The 21,488-nt window shown below is 39.1% G+C and overlaps 1 protein-coding gene across 1 annotated transcript in view; it reads left to right on the top strand.

The window, feature by feature from the left end:
• The window catches only part of pdcd4a (programmed cell death 4a), a 29,422-nt gene that overhangs the window by 936 nt on the left and 6,998 nt on the right, over positions 1-21,488 (top strand). The window contains exons 3-9 of the mRNA XM_079617338.1: positions 3,745-4,044; positions 4,416-4,513; positions 8,806-8,919; positions 9,600-9,821; positions 10,840-10,937; positions 11,752-11,866; positions 16,638-16,745. Of these exons, the coding sequence (XP_079473464.1) occupies positions 3,745-4,044; positions 4,416-4,513; positions 8,806-8,919; positions 9,600-9,821; positions 10,840-10,937; positions 11,752-11,866; positions 16,638-16,745 (1,055 nt within the window). The remainder of the gene's footprint in view (positions 1-3,744; positions 4,045-4,415; positions 4,514-8,805; positions 8,920-9,599; positions 9,822-10,839; positions 10,938-11,751; positions 11,867-16,637; positions 16,746-21,488) is intronic.

Below are 21,488 nucleotides of genomic sequence, written 5' to 3'. Positions count from 1 at the left end.
CATAAGCATTTAAAAAAAAAAAAAAAATTATCTGATACAAATAAAGTGGTCAAATACAATGAATTATTTCCCCATATTTTACACAAATTAACTAGTGTTCGTAGTATGAACTCTACAACTTGTTACCAAAACAGTTAACCGCAAACCGAGCTAGCATGTACGATTGTCATGTTGTTCCTGCAAATTTGGCTCATGAACAAACCAATATGGAATGACCAATTGTGTAATTTAAATGCGTTTATTTTCTAATAAAATCTATTTATATTTGATCTTATATGCGATAAAATCATTAAGCTTCTTTGTTAGGGAAAATTTGCTACAATATTAAAACATACGCCCCCTTGCTGAGATACCCGGATGTTTTTTTTTTCTTGCCACATGAGTTTGAATATGAATATTTCATTATTTGTTTTCACGATTTTCTTTCATAAATACAGCGTCCAGATCAGTGATATAAAAGTAATGTTACCATAAGTACGTGCCATGGTCTTTGTTTTTGATTACGCACAGAACTTGCTTCCATGCATTTCTCTTATCTAATGACATTAGCATATGAAGCATATAACCGACCAAATGTGTTTTATGTAATATTTGTATTGTTATATTGTGTGTAAACTAAATTTAAATTACAAATTAAAATGTAAAAAGTTTTGGAAATCTTTGACACACACACACACACACACACACACACACACACACACACACACACACACACACACACACACACACACACACACACACACACACACACACACACGTGCTGATTCTGAAATCCCCCCCTTCATTGACATAAAAAAATATTATAGAGCAATAATATGAACAGGGAATGTAACACTGTAGCTCTTACAACAAATTTTAATAGGCATAATTAGGCATGAAAATAACCGGAAAAAAAAAAACTATTTAGGTAAGCCAACTAATTTGATTCATATTCTTTTGGTTTCTCTGCCCAATATTTAAAAAAATGTAAATGTATTTTTTAAAAATACAAGTATCGGTACTCAGCATTGGCAAGTACTAAACATTGGTATTGAAATAAACACAGGTCAATTACACAAATACATAGAGATACAAGAGCTCATTTTTATGGTTGTGTTCACCTTCAGTCATTTCATTACTGGATTGGTTCTATTAATTTAAAAAACAGGCGTATGCCTACATTATAATACAGAAATATATAGTTTTTATATTATAAATGTATTATAAATATTCTAATATGACACAATATGATACATTTGTAATATACATATATTTTGTCCATATATATAGCCTAGTTTTTTCCTTGCATATTTTCAGCAGACAGTAAAATGTGACACGTTACCTCTCAAACATTTATGAAAGTATATCACGTGTCACCATGTGCAGTTCTGGAGGAAAACAAGCTGATTATAGATTAGACAATAAATGCACATAAAACAATGATAAATTAGTCATATTTTTTTTAGTATACCTACCCATCTATAACTTTCTTCTAATTGATGAGATTTTAATTTGATTAAAAAATGGCTGATACATCAGAGCATCTCTATTGGAAAGACACATGTAACATTTTTTGTATGTTGAATGTGTGTCTTTGTTCAGTTTGCAACAAACAAATTAGATATTTTTGACCGCATACTATGAATTCCTGCCAATTTTTGGATCCCTATATTTGTTTAACAATCATACTGCATAATATGTAATGCACAGACTAGAAAGGCAAATTTGCAGTGCTGACTGTATGTGTTGTTGTAAAGTGGGTCTAATGTACACTCCCAGAAGATGTCAGAGGTGAATAAGCCATAGTTGTCAAAATAGATAAGACGTTTTCCTTTTATCATGTCAAATTTTCCTTATTGACAGTTAAACTGCTGGTTAAACACACCCACCACACCTCCTGTTATCCTGCTTACTTAATAACTTCATACTAAAACGAAACAACATTGTTATTGAGCAATTTGTGTGTGTGTTTTTTTTTTTTTTTTTTTTTGTGATGTAGTTTAGACCTCTGGTGGCCTAGTCAAAAAACTTTTACAGTTCATAGCTACAACATTTTGAAGTAACACTTTTGATTTGGCCCTGCTGTGCCCATTTTATGTTGCTGTTCCTGGCACCTTTAACAGTTTTAAACACTGTAGTAACTACAGTGTGGTTTCTCGTCTGATCGTAGCTAGTATTTTAGGACGGGAGTATTTATTACCATGAAGGCCACTCCTACTCCTCCTTCCAACCCCCCCCTGTTTAGACTGTACACTGCCATATGTAGTCAGGCTTGGCAAGAGCACCAGAGAGGCATCAGAAAAAGCAAAGTCAGCTTTTCTGCCTCCTTGTGCTGCTGCTGCCCTCTTTATCTCTTTATTTGCTTGTCCTTTCGTGTAGTCCAGTGAAAGCAGAAAAAACACTTTTACACTCTAATGTTGTTTCAAACCTTGTATGCATTTTTATTTTGAGTCTATCCCTTTAAAACAGAGTTGCAAATGGTTTTTCAAGACGTCTGTTGTTGGATGAACCTCAGCTCATATTTATTGCAACTCTGAGATTAGCTTTGAGATATTGACTTGAAAGTGGACTCACTTTTACATTGTGTTCTGGAATGAATTTTTACATTTTGAGAAGTACTGCATTTCATGCATGTATATTCACTACAAGTATTGGGATATACGATCACATTATTAAATTGCATCTTCATAACATGCTCTTTATGTTGCATGCCACCTTTATCTCCGTGTAAACTTGTCAGTGAGTTTATATGCACCTAAAATATAAAGTCATGATTGATGGTAATAACCAAAACAATGAACGGGACAATAGTTTACAGTAGTTTTTGCTATAGTACCGGTATAGGTACAGCAAACCTTGAAAGTATGACCAGTTGAAGATTCTTCATATTCCTTTTTGGTGTAAAAAAAAAATGGCAATTTATTTTTGAGTGAATCAGGCTATTCTTTGAATGTCAGTTACCTTCTCCTTCCATGTTGGTGACACAAGAAGCAGTGCATTGTTTAAAATCTGCTGCACAGTAAATGACAATAATGTGTATAGTTTTTTCACCCACATTATTTTAAACGCCAAGATTGTGCAAGAATTTTGGCTTACAGTTCCAGAGCTTGAAATTCAACAGATGAAACCTCTTGAATTCAGATGTTTGCATGCTTCTATAACTTTTTTTTAAGGTTTATCAGGTGAGTATGAGACATGAACAGGTGTGCAGGAAAGATAAACATTTCTGCATGATGAAATGAAAGCTGATTGATGATTAAAATGCTTGGTATGATACATATATAATGTCACTTGAAATTTTTTGTATTTATTTTTTATTTTTTTATGTTTAGTTCTCTTATCCCCGGTTTCACATACAAGGCTTAAGCCTAGTCCCAGACTAGATGCACGTTTGAGCTGTTTTAACTGAAAGCAACTTGCACTGACATACCAGTAATGTTTTTTTATAAGGCATATTTATAAAAGCTACTTAAATGCCCTAATTAAACTAAGGCCTAATCCTGGCTTTATCTAAGCCCTGACTGTAAAAAACAGGCCTTAAAGTGATATTCCTGCTTGATGTTTAAAACTGACAAATTGTGAGTTTTCTTTTGGGCTTGTATTTTTCAGGAGCCTTAATTGTATATTTACATTTTAAAGTAGTTTAAAAAAAATGAAAACCAACAATAAACTTGGCATTGTGTACTATGAATAAAGTATAAGATAGATAAGTGCACAAGCTAGGAGTATCTTAATAGTTGTCCATTCTGTCTATGTCTGGTACAGGTGTGTTCTCACTTGAGAAAGAGCAGGATGGGCTGGATGGGATTTATGGCAGTGAGGATCTGAATGAGTTGGAGGTGAATGGGAACTGGACCCCTCAGGAAAAGGCCCTACATGAGGCCAGACTGAAAGCTAAGGCTAAACGGCGCCTGCGTAAATCATCCTCCCGGGATTCCACTCGGGAATCACTTTCTGAATCGGTTTCTGGAGAGCTTTCTACCGATCCACACAGCCCCAAGGGTAAAAACGCTGTAAATGATCGAAAGTCACGGACTGGTAAAGGTCGAGGACTGCCCAAAAAAGGTGAGATTGTGAAATATGAATTGTTCTCTAATTATTTGTTTTTCCAAAATGTCAATTAATTAAAGAAAGATGGATACCAAATTTAGATGTTAATTTAAACCACAAAGCAGGATCCATTTAGACTCAAGTGGCACAATTTTCCTATTAACATTTTTTGATAGTTTACTACTTTGGTTATTTGTGTGGTATGACCAAAATCTTACATCACTGTTACAGTATTTATCATCATGATATATTTTTTGATATAAGATTTATTTAATGGATCCAACCTAAAAAATATGGTAACGGTATAAAAGTCACCTTCTAATTTCTATTGGATAAATGTTTTATATTTCAAATTTCTTCCTCCCTACCATTGCTCCTATGAATAGGTGGAGCAGGTGGTAAAGGTGTGTGGGGAGCAGCGGGTATGGTATATGAGGTGGAGGAACCTGACGCAAAGGACCCCAACTATGATGAATCTGCACAGGTAAGAGTACACCTACTATTTATTCACCTTTGCAGCCTATACATGAAGAATACTAGTACACTTTACAAAATATTCCTCTTTTTTTTTATGGACAATGAATGTTTACATTCACAGTGCCCGTCAACACATGCACCTGCACCCAGATATCCCCGTTTATTTGTCAGCAAATGTCAAATGCAAGTAGTTTGTCCAAATGTATAATGCGCATATAACAGTTGGCGAAAAGTACTTGGATTATCTAATACTTCCGACAAGGTTCTGAAGTGTGTATCCATTGAACACTTTACTATCGCCTGAGACCATGGTACTGGATTTGTGAATGGCAGTGATGTGACTTAAAGGACAAGTTCGGTATTTTACACTTAAAGGACAAGTTCGGTATTTTACACTTAAAGCCCTGATTACAGATCGTATCTGATGAAATATAACGGTTAAGATTAAAATTTGGACACATGCTCCTGTCCCGAGAATTTTAGTTTTATTTAGCTTTCCCCCCCCCCCCCCCCCCCACCCCCACAATGGTTGTCTATGTGCACTGGCAGATTCCTTCCTAAAACACATTAAACTTTCGTTTACAAAGACGTGAAACTCACTGAGTGGTCAGGGGTGTTCACTGATACGGTCCCAAAAAAAAACGCTGAAAAAGATGCTTTCCAACAGGTTTTATCGTAGTGTTTGTCCACCTCCATTGATTGTATTGAATGTGCTGTGTGAGGTACGATATTCCTCCGCCGCTTCTTCTTCTGCTTCTTCTGTGTATTCAATGAAATGCCAGCGGTTTGCTTGGAATCGGCAAAGGTGCATTATCGCCACCAACTGGTGTCTATTATTCAAGCTCTCAACGGAAGAATCTGGGTGTGACGCGTTCGGCAAAATAGGTCCACAAACGCTAAATAAAACTAAAATTCTCGGGACAGGAGCATGTGTCCAAATTTAAACTTAACCGTTCTATTTCATCAGATACGATCTGTAAACAGGGCTTTAAGTGTAAAATACCGAACTTGTCCTTTAAAGCCCTGTTTTCAGATAGTTTCTGATGAAATAGAACTGTTAAGATTGAAATTTGGACACATGCTGCTGGCCCGAGAATTTTCGGTTTCTGTGGTAGCACCCCCCCACCTCCACAATGACTGTATAGGTGCACTGGAATAATCCTTCCTAAAACGCATTAAACTTTCGTTTACAAAGACGTGAAACTCACTGAGTGGTCAGGGGTGTTCACTGATATGCTCACACAAAAATCGCTGCAAAAGATGCTTTCCAACAGGTTTTATCATAGTTTTTGTCCAACTCCATTGACTTGGATGTGCTGTGAGGTACGGTATTACTCCGCCGCCACCAACTGGGCTGAAGTGTCTATTATTCAAGCTCTTAACAGAAGAATGTACGGGTGTGAGGCGTTTGGAAAAATAGGTCCACACTTTTACAACGAATGGTAAAACACCTGTTGGAAAGCATCTTGTGCAGCGATTTTTGTGTGAGCATATCAGTGAACACCTCTGACCACTCTGTGAGTTTCACGTCTTTGTAAACAAAAGTTTAATGCGTTTTAGGAAGGATTATTCCAGTGCACCTATGCAGTCATTGTGGAGGTGGGGGCGGTGCTTCCACAGAAATCTAAAATTCTCGGGCCAGCTGCATGTGTCCAAATTTCAATCTTAACCGCTCTATTTCATCAGAAACTATCTGAAAACAGGGCTTTAAGTGTAAAATACCGAACTTGTCCTTTAACTGATGCCGTGGGTCACATTACAGTGAAAACCTGGCGGATGTAGAACATGCTTGTTATTTTTTAAAGGGGTCCTATTATGCTTTTTCACTTTTTCAACTTTAGTTAGTGTGTAATGTTGCTGTTTGAGCATACAAAAGATCTGCAAGGTTACAAAGCTCAAAGTTAACTTCCAAAGGGAGATATTTGATATAAAGGAACACGCCGACTTTTTGGGACTTCAGCTAATTCACTGTATCCCCCAGAGTTAGATAAGTCCATACATACCCTTTTCATCTCAGTGCGTGCCGTAACTCTGTCTGACGCACACACCGCTAGCCTAGCTTAGCACAAAGACTGGAGATAAACGGCTCCAGCTAGCATACTGCTCCCAATAAGTTACAAAATAACGCCAACATTCTCCTATTTACACAGACCTATTTATAGTCACAGCGTGTACAAATAACAAGGTCACATGAGACACAGCCATCTTCTAATCATATACATACTGGGAACTATATTAGAGTGATTAGCGCAACACTCTGAGCGAACTCTCTGCTCCTCACCACGGGGCTTCTCAGGTGCTGCGAGCAAATCACTCTGCCCAAATAGCAGTGCTTCGCCTTCTGAGAATATAGTTCCCCAGTATGTATACGGTTAGAAGATGGCTGTGTCTCATGTGACCTTGTTATTTGTACACACTGTGACTATACAAATCACAACATGTAAATAGGAAAATGTTGGCGTTATTTTGTCACTTATTGGGAGCAATATGCTAGCTGCAGCCGTTTACCTCCAGTCTTTGTGCTAAGCTAGGCTAGCGGTGTGTGCGTCAGACAGTTACGGCACGCACGTAGATGAAAAGAGTATGGACTTATCTAACTGGGGGATACGGTGAATAAGCTAAAGTCCCAAAAAGTTGCCGTGTTCTTTTAACAGAATGATAGTTTTGACTACAATGCATTTTTTCTGGATCTTGTGAAATCATAATATTACTAATTTAAATCTCCTCTCATGGAATGCTCAAAAAAAGGTGCCTGGTTGAGCTGCATTAGAGAAAACAGTGTTTGTCGCTATGTCAAAGAGACACTGTTTTTTCCACCCGTTCCAACTCATTTGTTTGACCTTCCTAATGCTGACTAACTTAGAGTGGTTAAAATACATTTTAAACACTTTTCCTGAACATTATAACCCCAACGTTCATCTGTGTGCTGCACATTTTATTGAGAACAGCTTCCAGAGACTAAGAGAGTACAATGCAGGCTACGCACAAAAGCTTCTCCTGAAATGGAGCAGTTCTCACTTTGACGGGACAATCTGTTGTTTGTGGATAACAACTTGCAAGTATGTCTTATTATTTTTAGTTGCGTTTTTTTTACCAACAGTTCCAATTATAAGTTTTATGTTGTTGCTACAATGTAAACAAAGGGCAAAGCTCTTTAGCCTGCTCGCCTGCTAGCCAACATTAGTGTATATATTGTTTACTGTAGCTTTTGTAAGCTCTCGCTTATGTAAGGCTGTTCACTGCCCCTTAGGAAAATTAACCATGGTTTTGTGATCGATTACTGTTTGTATTGCCATAGTTTTCCGACAAGTATCATGATTAAACTATGTAGACAAAAGACTCCAAGGCACTCACATGTTAAAGTAAACCGCCTTTAATGAACTGGGCTAAATCATTAAAACCAGTTAAAAGTAGATCTACGTGTTTCAGCAACACAGTCTTCTTCAGGACTCCTTAATATTTACACCTGAGTCGAGCAGCTTGTGGTCATGGTAAGGGGCGTGGCATTTCCCGAACACGTGCTAAGCTGTGCCAATCACAACACTGGGCCAGCCAACCAATCACAGCACATTTCATATTTAAGATGGAGGGGCTTTATTGAAACAGGAAATAATCAGTATGTTTAGGCCAGACTGGGTAAAGAGGTGCTGTAATAATGTAAAATATGTGAAAAATACTGTGTTTTTTTAAACAATCAAGCATGAAAGCACATTTTAGTACACCCCAAAAACAAAATCAAGACTTTGTAAAAGGATGTAATAGGACCCCTTAAATTTTTTATGAAGTACGTTTCAAACCAAATGTAGCACCTGCTATACAGTATGCGATTTCAGACACCGCTCATGTATACAGAGCCCAAACCAAATATGGTGACGTCAATAACATCATTCCTGCGTCATGACATGACCATCAATGAGGTTTGATGTTTTGAATGCCATGAGGGAGAGTAAACAATGACAGAATGAACATTTTTGTTGAACCAATCCTTATCAGAGTCAGTGAGTCAGTGTTTCTCTTGTTTAGTTGAGTGGGATGTGAGCTAAAAGTGGTCCTGGCAGCCCTGCTGGTATTCATGCTGTTTGAATACTGCTGTTATGTTAATCAGAGCACTGTATCACCCAAGTGTTTAACAAACACAGATGGGCTGCAGCAATGACAGTTTACTGGAGAGATCTACTAGGGAAAATAAAAGATGAAAACGTTATTATTTTAAATGATTTAGTATTTGTTTAATTGATTTGTTATCCCTTTATGTTAAAAGTGTTTTTTTCTAGTGTCCGACTCTTGTTTGTTTATCAGGGAGACACGGTATATGCTACAGTAGTACCGGAGCTGGACGAGCGAGAACTCGAGAAGACCATCAACCCCATTGTGCAGGAGTACTTTGAGCATGGAGACACCAAAGAGGTGGAGGTGAGCTATAGCTTAAAACAAAGCCAGATGCCAAATAACAGAAACTTTGTTTCAGTAGTATTAGTAGCTTAACATTATATTCCCATTCATTGAATACCATTATAGCAGTGCTTCTCATCCAGGAAGCTGCGGCCCACTAGGGGAAATTAAACCAAGCCTTAATAAAAATCTAAATCAAAATATTACTTATTTATAATTCACCCCCTGTTCACACTGATGATGTCAATTAAAAACATTTTGTCTTTGTATTTGGCCTCTAAGTATTTTTTTTTGTATAAGACATTTTCTACTATAATGTGTGCAAGCTCCTCTCCTGGTTGAATTTTGATATGTTTTTGAGCTTACACATTGTATTAATTTGTTTATCTGTTAATTCAGGGGTGCAAAACACAGTCAGGTCCACAAAGTCCTGTAGAGTTTAGTTCCAAACCTGCTCCAACACACATACACACATACCTGGGCTGTATCCGTGAAGAACATTAATCTCTTAGGATGGCTGGAATCCTGAAATTTTATTTACAGAACTAGGACTGTCGGGCCTTTAAATATTGAAGTCAAAAAAGTTTAAGAACCACTGCATTAGAGCATCATACTTGATCTAATATACAGTATTCTAATTAGTCCTCAGAAATTATCACCCAAAAATTATCCCCTAATTTACTTCCTCCTTTGTCTGGTAGATGCTTCTCAAAGAGCTGAACTTGGGCCATCACAGATTTGAGTTCTCCTCTCTGGCTGTTTCTCTGTCTCTGGAAGGCAAGGCCAGCCAAAGAGAGCTTACATCACGTCTTCTCTCAGACTTATCTGGAAAGGTGCTCTCTGAAAGGGACATGTCACGTGCGTTTGACAAAATACTTAAAGAACTGCCAGACCTCATCCTGGATACACCGGAGGCCCCACAGGTAAGGGAAAAATGTCATATGACAATGAAAAATTCCATAAAAATTATAATATTATTTATTTATTTATTTATTTATTCATCCTCATGACGTTCCAAACATGTATGAGCTAGGGTTGCCACTTTTTATTCGATATTCGAATATGCATTCGAACATGACGTGAAATATCTGTAATCGAACTACAAATAAACTATCCAGTTTTTAAAGTGCCATGTGTAGCACATTTTTTACAGTCTATGATTAGACCGTTTGCTTTTTATTTTAAAAAAGCGTGTTATTTTGAAAGCGTGTTACAGGCTGTATGTTATAGTCAGATATGACGGCGCGCTGCAACACATCACCGCAGATGATCTATTCATCAAGCGTCAAGGCAATGTGCAAACTATCGCAAATCAAAGTGAAAGTAAGTCGCAGACGCTTTAACACACAATAATAATAATCTTCATTAAAAGTAAAGAAACAAAATTATCTTACCAGGGCTGCCGCTCTCTCCTTTTGCAGTCTTTGATTTTGAAATTTTAGCTGATGATCAATAAATTGCAGTTCATATCTGTTGTTCAAATATGCATATAGCGCGGGAATTTATATCCGTTTTGCAAAAACACATTTAGGCCTATGTGACCAGGTGTAAATGGAATCGTTTAGATAAATCAGATAGCTCTCCGATCTGAGAAAACGCATGAAGTGGCCCGGTGTAAACAGCCCCAGAAACACAGCAGACGGCCAGAGCATCGCCAGGCGTCAACATCGTATGTTAACATATGCACGTGTAAAGGCAAGGTTTATTTGGAAGGATATGAGGGCCTATAAGTGTAATTTTGGGAGTCCTGTTTATGACTGTTAGTAAATTTGTGATTGAATCTCCGTTACGGTGTTTTTTGGGTGTTTTTTTGGGTGGGGGGAGATATATTAGAATACATAGCTTGTTATTTGATATCCGTTCGAAATAGATTTTTCTCAAAAGTGACAGTCCTAGTATGAGCACATTCTCTATAATACCTGGTTCCTTCCTTTTCTTCAGATGCTTGGTCAATTTATTGCACGAGCCATTGCTGACCACGCTTTACCCATGAGTTTCTTTGACTGTTACAAAGGCAAGGTGGATTGTGACCATGCCAGGTGAGCTTGATGTGACAGTCTTGGTTATTTGGGTAATTTGCTTGGATATTCACCAGGCAGTCTCGTGTCCAGATTATGAATAAGTATTCTGTTACTCAATACATAAACCTAAATTTTATGCAGAACATAAATTGTGATTATGTGCATCACAAACCAAAATGTAATTAACGTGAAAAGTGTTGAATGCAGCACTTAGAATTGCTAGGTGCTTTAAGGTTTTGACGACCATTTTTAGTTAAATTCAGGGAGTCACGATGATAGTGGGATTTGGGGTGGGAATTTACCACCTGCCACCAGCCAAATGTGATTACAGTGGCAGAAAGATTCGCCTTGTCACTACGTAATGGTCGTGACTGCCTCTGATTGGCCATTGATGAAAAATGATTTTGCTTTGTAACAATGAAGCATGTTTGTAGAAGAAGCATTTCATTATTTTGTAGCACAGATGGAAAGAAGCACATCCCTATAAGAGTGAACCCACAAGCAGCCTAATCGACTAGGTCTACTACACACATTTCTAATAGGGATTTATGAATGGCGTGTATTTGAATTAAAAAGTTAAAATGGCTATAAGAACTAAAGTGGTAAATTGTGCTTTTACCAGTCTTAGTTTGTTACTAAGACTGATAAAATTGTGCTTTTACTCAGTCTGTAGTTTCCCACCCTACATGCCATGGGGCCCTAGACTGAATATGCAGTTTTATCTAATGCGTGAAATCATTTTTTTTTTTCTATTTTCTGTATTTTCTGCTTCTGACCCACTGATATGCTGTTCCCATGTTTTTGTGTTCGCCTTTGCCTTTATTACTGTTAGAGCTGCACTGGACAGAGCATCAGTTCTGCTTTCCATGAAGAGGGAAATCATGCGGCTTGATAACGTGTGGGGAGTTGGAGGTGGCCAGAGGCCTGTCAAACATCTCATCAAAGAGGTAAAGTGAGGCCGGATGTATTTCAAATGCCTCCATTACCGAGGATGGTACTAATGTAGGCCTATCCAATGATCAGCCAATCATTAATTCAAGTGCTTTTAAACAATTCAAGCGCAATAGGCCTTTATCACACAAATAGGAGTGTAAAAAAACTTCTGCTCCAGCCTGTACCAATGGCTGTGCCCATAGCATAGGATTGATTTAATTTTGTTTTTGTAAAATACAGCACAGATACCTCTTCTAAAGACACCAGCCTCAGTTTACAATCATTAATTGAGTATTGTGAAACAAAGAAATAATGTCATAATATTCCGACTAGCGGTGGAACGCAGGGCTCAACAGTGCGAGTGTTTCACTCGCATTTGCGCCTAAAAATAGTTATGTGCGAACTTGAAAAATAATTTACGAGCACAGTGTGCGAGTTACGCTAGGTACTAGTCCCAATCAATATTTTATAATGACAAAATTGTCCCCACCAATATTTACTCCTTTTTCCTGCATAGAGAATTACGAGGCAGCCGCTGTGATATTACATGCGCTTCCTGAGGGCTGAGGCACACGCGCGCGGTCTCTTGCTCTCTCTCCCTCTCTGCCGTGCACGCGCTACGTGGTTTGGAGCACAGTCTCTGTCTCGCGGGCGCGCTCGCTCTAGATTCCGTGAGATTTTAACTAGTTCGCGGGCATCAGTGAGCCGCTATCAAAATGCGGGAGTTTTTTTGGTGCCCCCTCAGCTCTTGGTGCCCTCACGTGATGCGTGTGATGGGAGCGGTGGCGCTGAGCATAAATTTAATAAAATTAGGGGGAAAATGCCCTTCATAAAGGTAAAACATTTTTATTCTGATAAGATTGTTTTCCAACAGTGACGTAATGAAACATTGACAATTTAAGTTTGAAGAGAGTAAAGCCTCGTAGGCTATTAAAGAAATGTAATTTTGCTAAAAGAAGAACTTTATTTTAAATAAATGTTATTTTTAAATCACCCTACTACAGTGTGACATTTTACCATATTATCATGCTTAACACTGATCATTTGAATAATTGTAATGTGATGATCAGATATCTAAATCAGAGAATATCATAGGTTTGGGCGGGTGGATTATTTATTTTTAACAGCAGATTCTGGTGACTCAAAGTGCACCAGATTAATGAATTTATCTTTAAAATGTACAACGTTTTCTTACGGGTGGGCATGCCCCCAGACCCAGGTACCGAGGTCCACCCACAAAAGTACTGTGGAAAACACAGTAGGCTATATGTTGGTATATGAAAAATACAAGTTAAATTTTCTTTTTAATAAAATACATCATCAGAATTTTACCAACTCCGCCTAGTTTTGAGCCAGGAAAAAACCCTGCTGCAGCTATTGGATCGATTCCGACGGCCAGGACGAAGGAACGGCGTCATTAGATTGACTGAAAAAACAAGGGGGTGGTGTGGGGGTGGGATGTCCTCACCAAAGCTGAGACCAAACCTACGCCCTTGGGTACAATAGTTAAAAATGAAGAACATAAGTTTTTATTTTAAGCGAAAAAGAGATGAGGAGAAAGAGGAATCAGGTGAGGGGGATATGGAAGGTTCAACTAACTTTAACGAGGTTTCTTCACAAGATATACCTGAAGCTGAGAACAACTTTAGCGAACCTACGGTGACTAGCGCTGTCACTTCAGCATCCACTGGAGCCGGCAGAGAGAGATCATATACATTTAATGTCAATTGGTTTAACATTTTCCCATGGCTGGATTTCGAGAACAACCTCATGTTCTGCAAATATTGTAGAGGGCAGAAACAGGCTGGCAACTCGTCGTTCGTGTCAGGAAATCCACATTTGAAAAAAGATAGCGTAACGAAACATAACATCTTGTGGCGGCATATTCAGTGTAGAGACCTGTACCTGTTGAGACAGGAGAAACCATCGAGCACGGAGATAGCAGCCTTGAAAAGGCAAGTGCTGCTATCTGAGGAGGAGAAGATATATTGCATCTGATATACCAATTTTGCACACACAGTATATGCATGAAATTTGTTAATTTGTTTAATAAACGAATAAAAAAAAAAGGAGCACATGTACTCCTTGGGAAAAAAGTTAGCGTAGAGCCCTGGAACGGTACATGTATTCGTATTGAACCGAAACGGTACGGGCGTCACGGTTCGGTGCATGCATTTACATGGAGAATACACGGTATAAAAATAAATAAAAATCACGTGCAAATTAATTAATGTTATGCGGAACTACTGTTAGATACGCGGGTTCTTTAGTGACACCTAATCTGTTGCCCAGCCTTAACTCTGAAGTTGTAGCCGAGCTCCGCCTATGTATGCAGTTTTTTGTCAGGTCGACGGTCCAGTGAGTGAGTCAGAGATAGCAGCACTAAGGACTAGTATGGCGAGTGGTGGCAACCCACAAGAGTTGGAGGACCCGCCGGCCTCTTTAAGATCGCAAGTTTGGGAAAACTTCGGTTTCCCAGTCAGTTACAGTAGTACATGCGAGAGAGTGGTGGATAAGACGAGGACTGTGTGTCAGCGTTGTTCAGCAGTTGTTGGATATGTGAGTGGAAATACATCTAACATGCTAACGCATATCCGACGCCATCGCCCAGATGTGCCAATCACTGGAACAAGACAAAAAAAAAAAGCTGTCCAACTTCTCCTTCCTACAGTGCTTAACCAGCCTTTAGATACACATACAAATAGGGCCAAAACAAATCACTGAAGCAATCGGAATTTACATGTCATCTTCAATGCGCCCTTATTCACTTATTTTCTGGCTTCACGTATTTGCTGTATGTACTCGATAAATACATTTAACTGTAATGTGGTAATACAAATAAAAGTACTCCTTAATTTTTATTCTGAAGTTATCAAATTTGCCAGTTGGTAAAGGTATGCCTGTCACACTTAATAGCAAGAATACTTTCTTTTGTCTTTTGTGGGGGAAGGTCTCGCCTAAGTTAGAATTTGAGATGCTGTATTTTCAGTTTTATAGCGGATTGTCTTATTTTGTTTACAAGTTACAGATGGAGTCTGGAGATGATGTGGGGTACTTATTGTTTACTGTTTACATCTTACTCTACACACTTCAGGCTGTTGCAGCTGCTCAGGGGAGAGACTGTATGACACTAGGTGGTACAGCCTGAGACATGCACAAAAAAAATAAAAAATAATTTGCCTTCTGCATTTTTGTCTTGCTTTTCCCTCCATTGTACCGAACCAAGGTATGAACTGAACCGTGACTTCTGTGTACCATTCCACCCCTAATTCCGACGCATATTTCGTGATTTAAAGGGAAGCACGCAAGCCATACTCTGTACAGAATACAGAATCTGATCACTTTATTTTATTGCAGAACTACAAGAATAGAGTACAAACAACATATCACATTAAAAAGCATTAGAATTAGACAAATCTATTTTATGGGGATTCAGTTAAAGGTTGGGGAAAACTTATTATATTAAACCATAATGTTTGCATTTGTACATGCACTTACTTTATGATGCTCGAATTGAAGTAGTTTAAAGAAATACATTTTCCAGCCCATAGACGATTATTCAAAAATAACTGGTTTGATTATCGTAAATGTATCATCTATGTTTGAGTGCAGTGATACTGTAGACAATAATAGGTGGTAATATTATACAAAAATAAACTAAATAACATTAAGAAAAAATCATTCCTCTGGCAGTAACTTGAGCTGCGCACGGCTTGTTAATCTCGGCAGCGCTGACAATCGCATCTCTCAGATCATGTTACACATTAGAATGAAATATAATATACATGGTAGGGTCATAAACAGTTCTTCTCAAAACTGCCGTCCGTCCATTGACAATAATGCAGGCGGAAATTCCTTTACGCTACTAATCGGAGCAGAATGTGACGGCGCGCGGACTGTGATAAAAGCTTTTTTAATTACGGTCTATGAAATTTGCGCACAGAAAGCCACTTAGATAACCTGCAAGTACCGATTTGAGTTGTCTTTTGCGTCTGATCTCACTTGAATGATGTCAAAATGCCAGTATTAGGATACATTTAAGATGACAATGAACAGGCACAAAAAAATATTTTGCCAAAAATTTGTACAGTGCTGAGCCAAAAGAATACAATGTACTTAGCATATCACAAGAAATTTGGACATTGTAACATGCTAGAGTCAGAACCTTCGGTTCGGGAGCTTGCTGCTTCTTGTACTTGTTTGCCACATTGAGAACACATTTGTCTCGGTGCAAAGGAGAGCTTCCAAGGTGAGAATGTACATACAAAAAGCATTAGTTATGCTAACTGATTAGTATGCTAAACTAGTGAATTAACCATTAACAAAGTTTACTGTTAGTATGAGAGCTGAAGAGCCACATTAGAAAGAATGATTAATGGTTAGCATAGTAAGCTAACATAGCATAAGACAACAAATACAGATTTTGGAATGTTGTTTTTCTGTAACAGTAGCAATAATCAAACATCTATTTGGTCCTTTCTGTGTGGCTCAGTCCAAATATCATCTGAGCCGATTTTGGACAAAATTGGACAAGATTTGTAGTAAGAGTTGACAACAACTTTAAAATGACAGACAAGCAAAATGACAGAAAATGATAAATAGAATATCGTTGGAATCAGCATAACCCATGGAATATAGTGAGACAAAGAAAATAAAGTTTTGGTAAAAACACTCTTGAAGGCTGGGTGACGCTATCTTCCAACTTTTTGGCCACAAAACAGAATTTTGTTCAACATCCTGCACCTTATTTGCTGTTTATATATTATGTTGCTGTTTGTTTTACAGATGAACTTGCTGCTTAAGGAGTACCTGGTGTCAGGTGTGCTCTCTGAGGCTGAGCACTGTCTGCGAGATCTAGAAGTGCCACACTTTCATCATGAACTGGTCTATGAGGTATGGATGAACATTCCACATACTAAAATAGTCAATATATTGAATGCACATAAATTGTCATATGACAATATATAAAAATTACTATATACAGTTGTGCTCAAAGTTTACATACCCCTTGCAGAATCTTCAAAATATATATATATTTTTTTTTAAATCACAGAGATCATACAAAATGCATTTTATTTTTCTTCAAATCTGGTAATAATTTTTTTTAAATAAGAGAGATCATAGAAAATGCATTACATTTTTTATTTAGTACTGTCCTAAATAAGATATTTTACATTAAATATTTTTACATACCGGTAGTCCACAAGAAAAAAAAAAAGCTGAGTTTATAAAATGTACCCTTTTCAAACGTGTTAAAAAAGGTGTTTACGTGCCCTTGATTCTTAATACTGTGTGTCGTTACCTGGGGCCTATACCATGAAGCCGGTTTAGGTGGCTAGCCAGCTATGTTTTAGTTTAGTTACCGCCAACCCTGGGTTTTAGGTACTATGAAAGTAGCTCGGCTTTAATCTGTGTTCATCGCCATGGTATCTTACGCTGCACGGCGTTATGTTCTGGATTCGAGATCTCAGACTGAAGTTTGACCAATCAGCTTTGAGCAAAGAAGCATATAGGTGACGTAACTAATTCCCAGTGTCTGTTGCAATGGCTTCACCTTTACTTCCAAATCCTGTGGACATCTCAGCGCAAACCGTTAGACAAGCACTTTGTAGAGAAACAGTTTTTAGGAACAGACAAAATCCCCTTGCCTTTCCTGATAGTTACTTGTAGGAAAGATACAGATTTTCCGCGAAAGGAATTATTTATCTTTGCGAACTTCGGTCGCTGATGCACAGAACCTAGGGGAAAACACGGTTTGTTGAACCATTCGCATGGTGGTCCTCGCTCTGCAGGAGTACATTAATAGTGTTCAGAACAGAGATAGAGGACAGAGAGTAAAGGACCTGGGCGGAGGCAGCTAGTTAAATGACCGAAAGCAAATGAGGTGGCAGTGTGGCAGCAGCTCGGTGAGGACCTCAGCTTCATTCTGGAGCAATCACTGCATGGCCAGGTGGAAACCAAGCTGACATCCTGTACGAGCAGTGCAGAAGCTGAGAAGTCCTTTAAATAAAGTTTTAAAAAAATCACGCATTCTAAAATCTACGTCAGAGCATCCCCAATCTCACGCTGTCTGTGGCAGGGCGACGAGAGCAAATTTTGCCGCTCTCGCTGGCGGCGGTGTGAACGCCCATTATGTGGACGACATTACCACCATTCTCCAGACAGCAGCATGTACAATAAGACTGCTGAAGAGGATTGACGAGCTTGTGTGGATGAAAATCAAACCCGCCAAATCACGCAGCCTGTCCCTCGGGAAAGTGGTTAGAAGCGACCATACCATCTTTGTCGCAGGCGGTGAAGAAATCCTTTTGCTGGCAAATCAGCCCGTCCGTAGCCTGGGTCGTACTTGCACAGCAGACCTCTCTGATAGGCAGATGGGGGAAACAGTGAGGAAGCAGCTCGCAGATGGCCTCGTCAGGATCAATCAGAGCCAGCTCCCCGGCAAGCATAAAGTATGGAGCTACCAGTTCATAATGTACCCAAGGGTGATGTGGCCTATGAAGATGAGCGTTCCCTCCGCGGTGGCAAACAAGATGGATGGGCTAGCAAACTCATTCATCAGGAAGTGGCTGAGTCTGCCGAGATGCCTATCAGATGTAGGCCTCTTCGGCAGGAACACACTACAGCTGCCACTGTGATTCATTGGCATGGGATACAAGCAGGAGAAGACTCGGATTGTGCTGGTGCTTGAGCTGAGGGAATCCACTGACCAACTGGTGAGAGCAGCTGGGCCTAAGATACAAACAGGGAGGAAGTGGAAAGCCCAGGAAGAGGTCGACATGGCAATTAGCAAGCTGAAACATCGTGAAATATGTGGCAGAGTCCAGGAGCGCCGAGCAGGCCTTGGGAGGAGCGAGACCCCCCTCTTCTGGTCAAAGGCCTCCAAGGAAGAGCGGAGAGCCATGGTGGTGGCAGAAGTGACAAGGACCGAGCAGGAGCGCCTTAACATCAAGGGGTGTCTCAGAGCCGGCAGGAAAGCTGGATGTCATGGAAGGTGTCACAGACAGGCATATGTCATGGTCTGATTTATTTATTTATTTGTTTATTTGACAGGGACATTGCACAACAAATGTGTTGCACAGACCAGAGATAGCTACAAGCTAATTTTCATCTGTAGTCCCTGGGTAGAGGCAAAATGACGGCAGGTTTATACAGTGGACAAAAAGCATTCTTCTCAGACTGAAAAAGAGTTCATTCACAATATAAAATACAGATACAGCACCAGCAAAAGGATCACCTCAACAAACATGTAATTGCAATATTTACAACATATAAAAAAGCTACAATTGTTTTCAATAATTCTTATGTATTTATTTTCTTTTAATATTACCTTACATTTTTAACAATACCCCAATTTACCAGTTTTGTGTTAATGATCACAAATCTGACCATCTTTCAACCACTTCTTCAGGTTAAGTTTAAACTGTTGCAAGGTACTACTCTCTCGAACAGTTAATGGCAACAAGTTCCACATCCCTGCAGCTTTCACAGAGAAGCAAGTATGTCCAAAGGTAGGGGACCTAAAGTTGACATAACAATCTCCTCTAGAGAAGGCTCGCGTTGTTCTAAGTCCTGCCTCTTCGCAAGATTTCACAAACATTCTCAGGGGCTGAGGTGCCAACTCATGAAGAATTGTATATACCAAATTGACATTCAAAAACAAAATGAAATTTTCAATTGTCTATATTTCTTCACAATATTACAGTAGTGGTATGAAACAGTTTTTTTATCTAAAATGTTAAGTGCCTGTTTGTACAAGCTTTGAAGCGGCTGTAATGCAGAGTTGGTTGATGGAGACCAATTTGTGATGCAGTATGTAAGATGTGGAAATATCATCGCATGCATATAAAGCTTGGCTGCATCTGTGCTCATTTGAGGGCGAATATATCTGAACTGCGACAATGACATTTTATGGTTTTTATCAATTTTGAAACATGTTTTTTAAATGACAATGTCCTATCCAACACTACTCCCAAATACTTGACAGACACTGCTTCTTGAATCCTTGTTCCTTTTACAGTCATTTCTGGCGTAGCGTGAGAAGTATTCCTTATTGAAAAAAATATGCTGACAGTTTTGCTAAAATTTAATGTCAAGCGAGATTGTACCATCCAATCTGAGATTATTATTTTTTTTTATCTGTGGAAGATCCCCCAAGCCAGGCTCAGCTTCCTGATTAGATCCACCTATGACATGCTACATTGTCCCAGAAACCTCCACCAGTGGTTTGGCACTGAAGAATTTTGCCCCCTTTGCAGTACCAGCAATGCAAGCCTCCAGTACATCCTGTCGGGCTGCAAGACAGCATTGTCCCAAGGCCGCTATAGGTGCGACACGATCTGGTGTTGAGGAAGCTAGCAGAGGCGGCAGAGTCATGTAGACAGGAGGCTAATAGTAGTCCTTCCGCGCCAACGAGAAATCCCATCCTGTTTGCAAGGGCCGGAGAAAAAATCAACCACCCTCACCAGAGAGCAACATCTAGAGTCCTCTCATCTGGCAGTGAGTGGAACATGAGGGTCGACCTGGGGAGGCAGCTCCAATTCCCCAGGGAGATCGTAGAATGATCATGTGGTCAGAGCTATGCAAGACTATCTTGTTGGTGGAGCTCACTGTCCCATGGGAGGAAGGAATGGAGGCTGCCAACTAGTGGAAGCATGCAGACCTGGTAGATAACTGCAGAGAGGCTGGCTGGAAAGCCACCACGTGTCCCGTCGAAGTGGGATGCAGGTCCTCAACGGTTCGCCTGCTCCGCAAAATGGGATGTACATGAGCAGGGTGTCGAAAAACCATTAAAGAACTGGCAGAGGAGGCAAAGAGGGGCAGCTTTTGGCTGTGGCTAAAGAGGAAGCATAGGAGATGAGGGCCAAGTAACACCTAGGGCATCAGCAGGTCGCTCCGCCACCAGGAGATGTACTGGGGTTAAAGGAGCGAAACTGGTGGTCCCCAGCTGATTATCCGTTTTATGGCCAAAGAGGTGGAGCACACCTGCACAAAAGGCACCGGTGGAAGTGCGTCAGGCAGCAATGCCCAGCAGGTCGAACATTAGCCTGTATTTCCCTGAATGTCCATAAAAGAGGGTTTTTATAAAATTGCCATTAAGATATATATATATATATATATATATATATATATATATATATATATATATATATGATAGTGTGACATCACATGAACAATTTGTTTTCTTTCAAAAAGCAAATTTCACAAATGTACTATACAATACAGTACATGTTAAGAACTCTTTAAAAAATATTTGTATTATTATTCTGTTAATCTTATGATAGGATTCCCTAGAGTCATTGGAGCAATAGACTGCACACATGTTGCAATCTCCACTACTCTAGGAGAACATGAGGCAGATTATGTTAATAGGAAGTCCTTTCACAGCCTTAATGTTCAGGTAGGCATCATGTGGGATGAATCTTTAAATTAATAGTAACATTAACAGATATAACAATGATCTACTAAACATTTAATCCGCAGACTGGTTAAGTTTGGCTCAGTGAATGACTCATGAATTTTCCGTGAGTCTGTGTTGTGTCAGCGCTTTGAGGAAAGCAATTTAAATTTGGTACAGTACAAAACACTGTTAATTTGAATTGGGACAGCAAAAACGAATTATTATTATTATTATTA

Source organism: Phoxinus phoxinus (assembly GCF_949152265.1).
Source record: "Phoxinus phoxinus genome assembly, chromosome: 6".
NCBI classification, from domain to species: domain Eukaryota; kingdom Metazoa; phylum Chordata; class Actinopteri; order Cypriniformes; family Leuciscidae; genus Phoxinus; species Phoxinus phoxinus.
The sequence above is the reverse complement of the archived record's forward strand: the minus strand, read 5'-3'. Positions and strand labels throughout refer to the sequence as shown.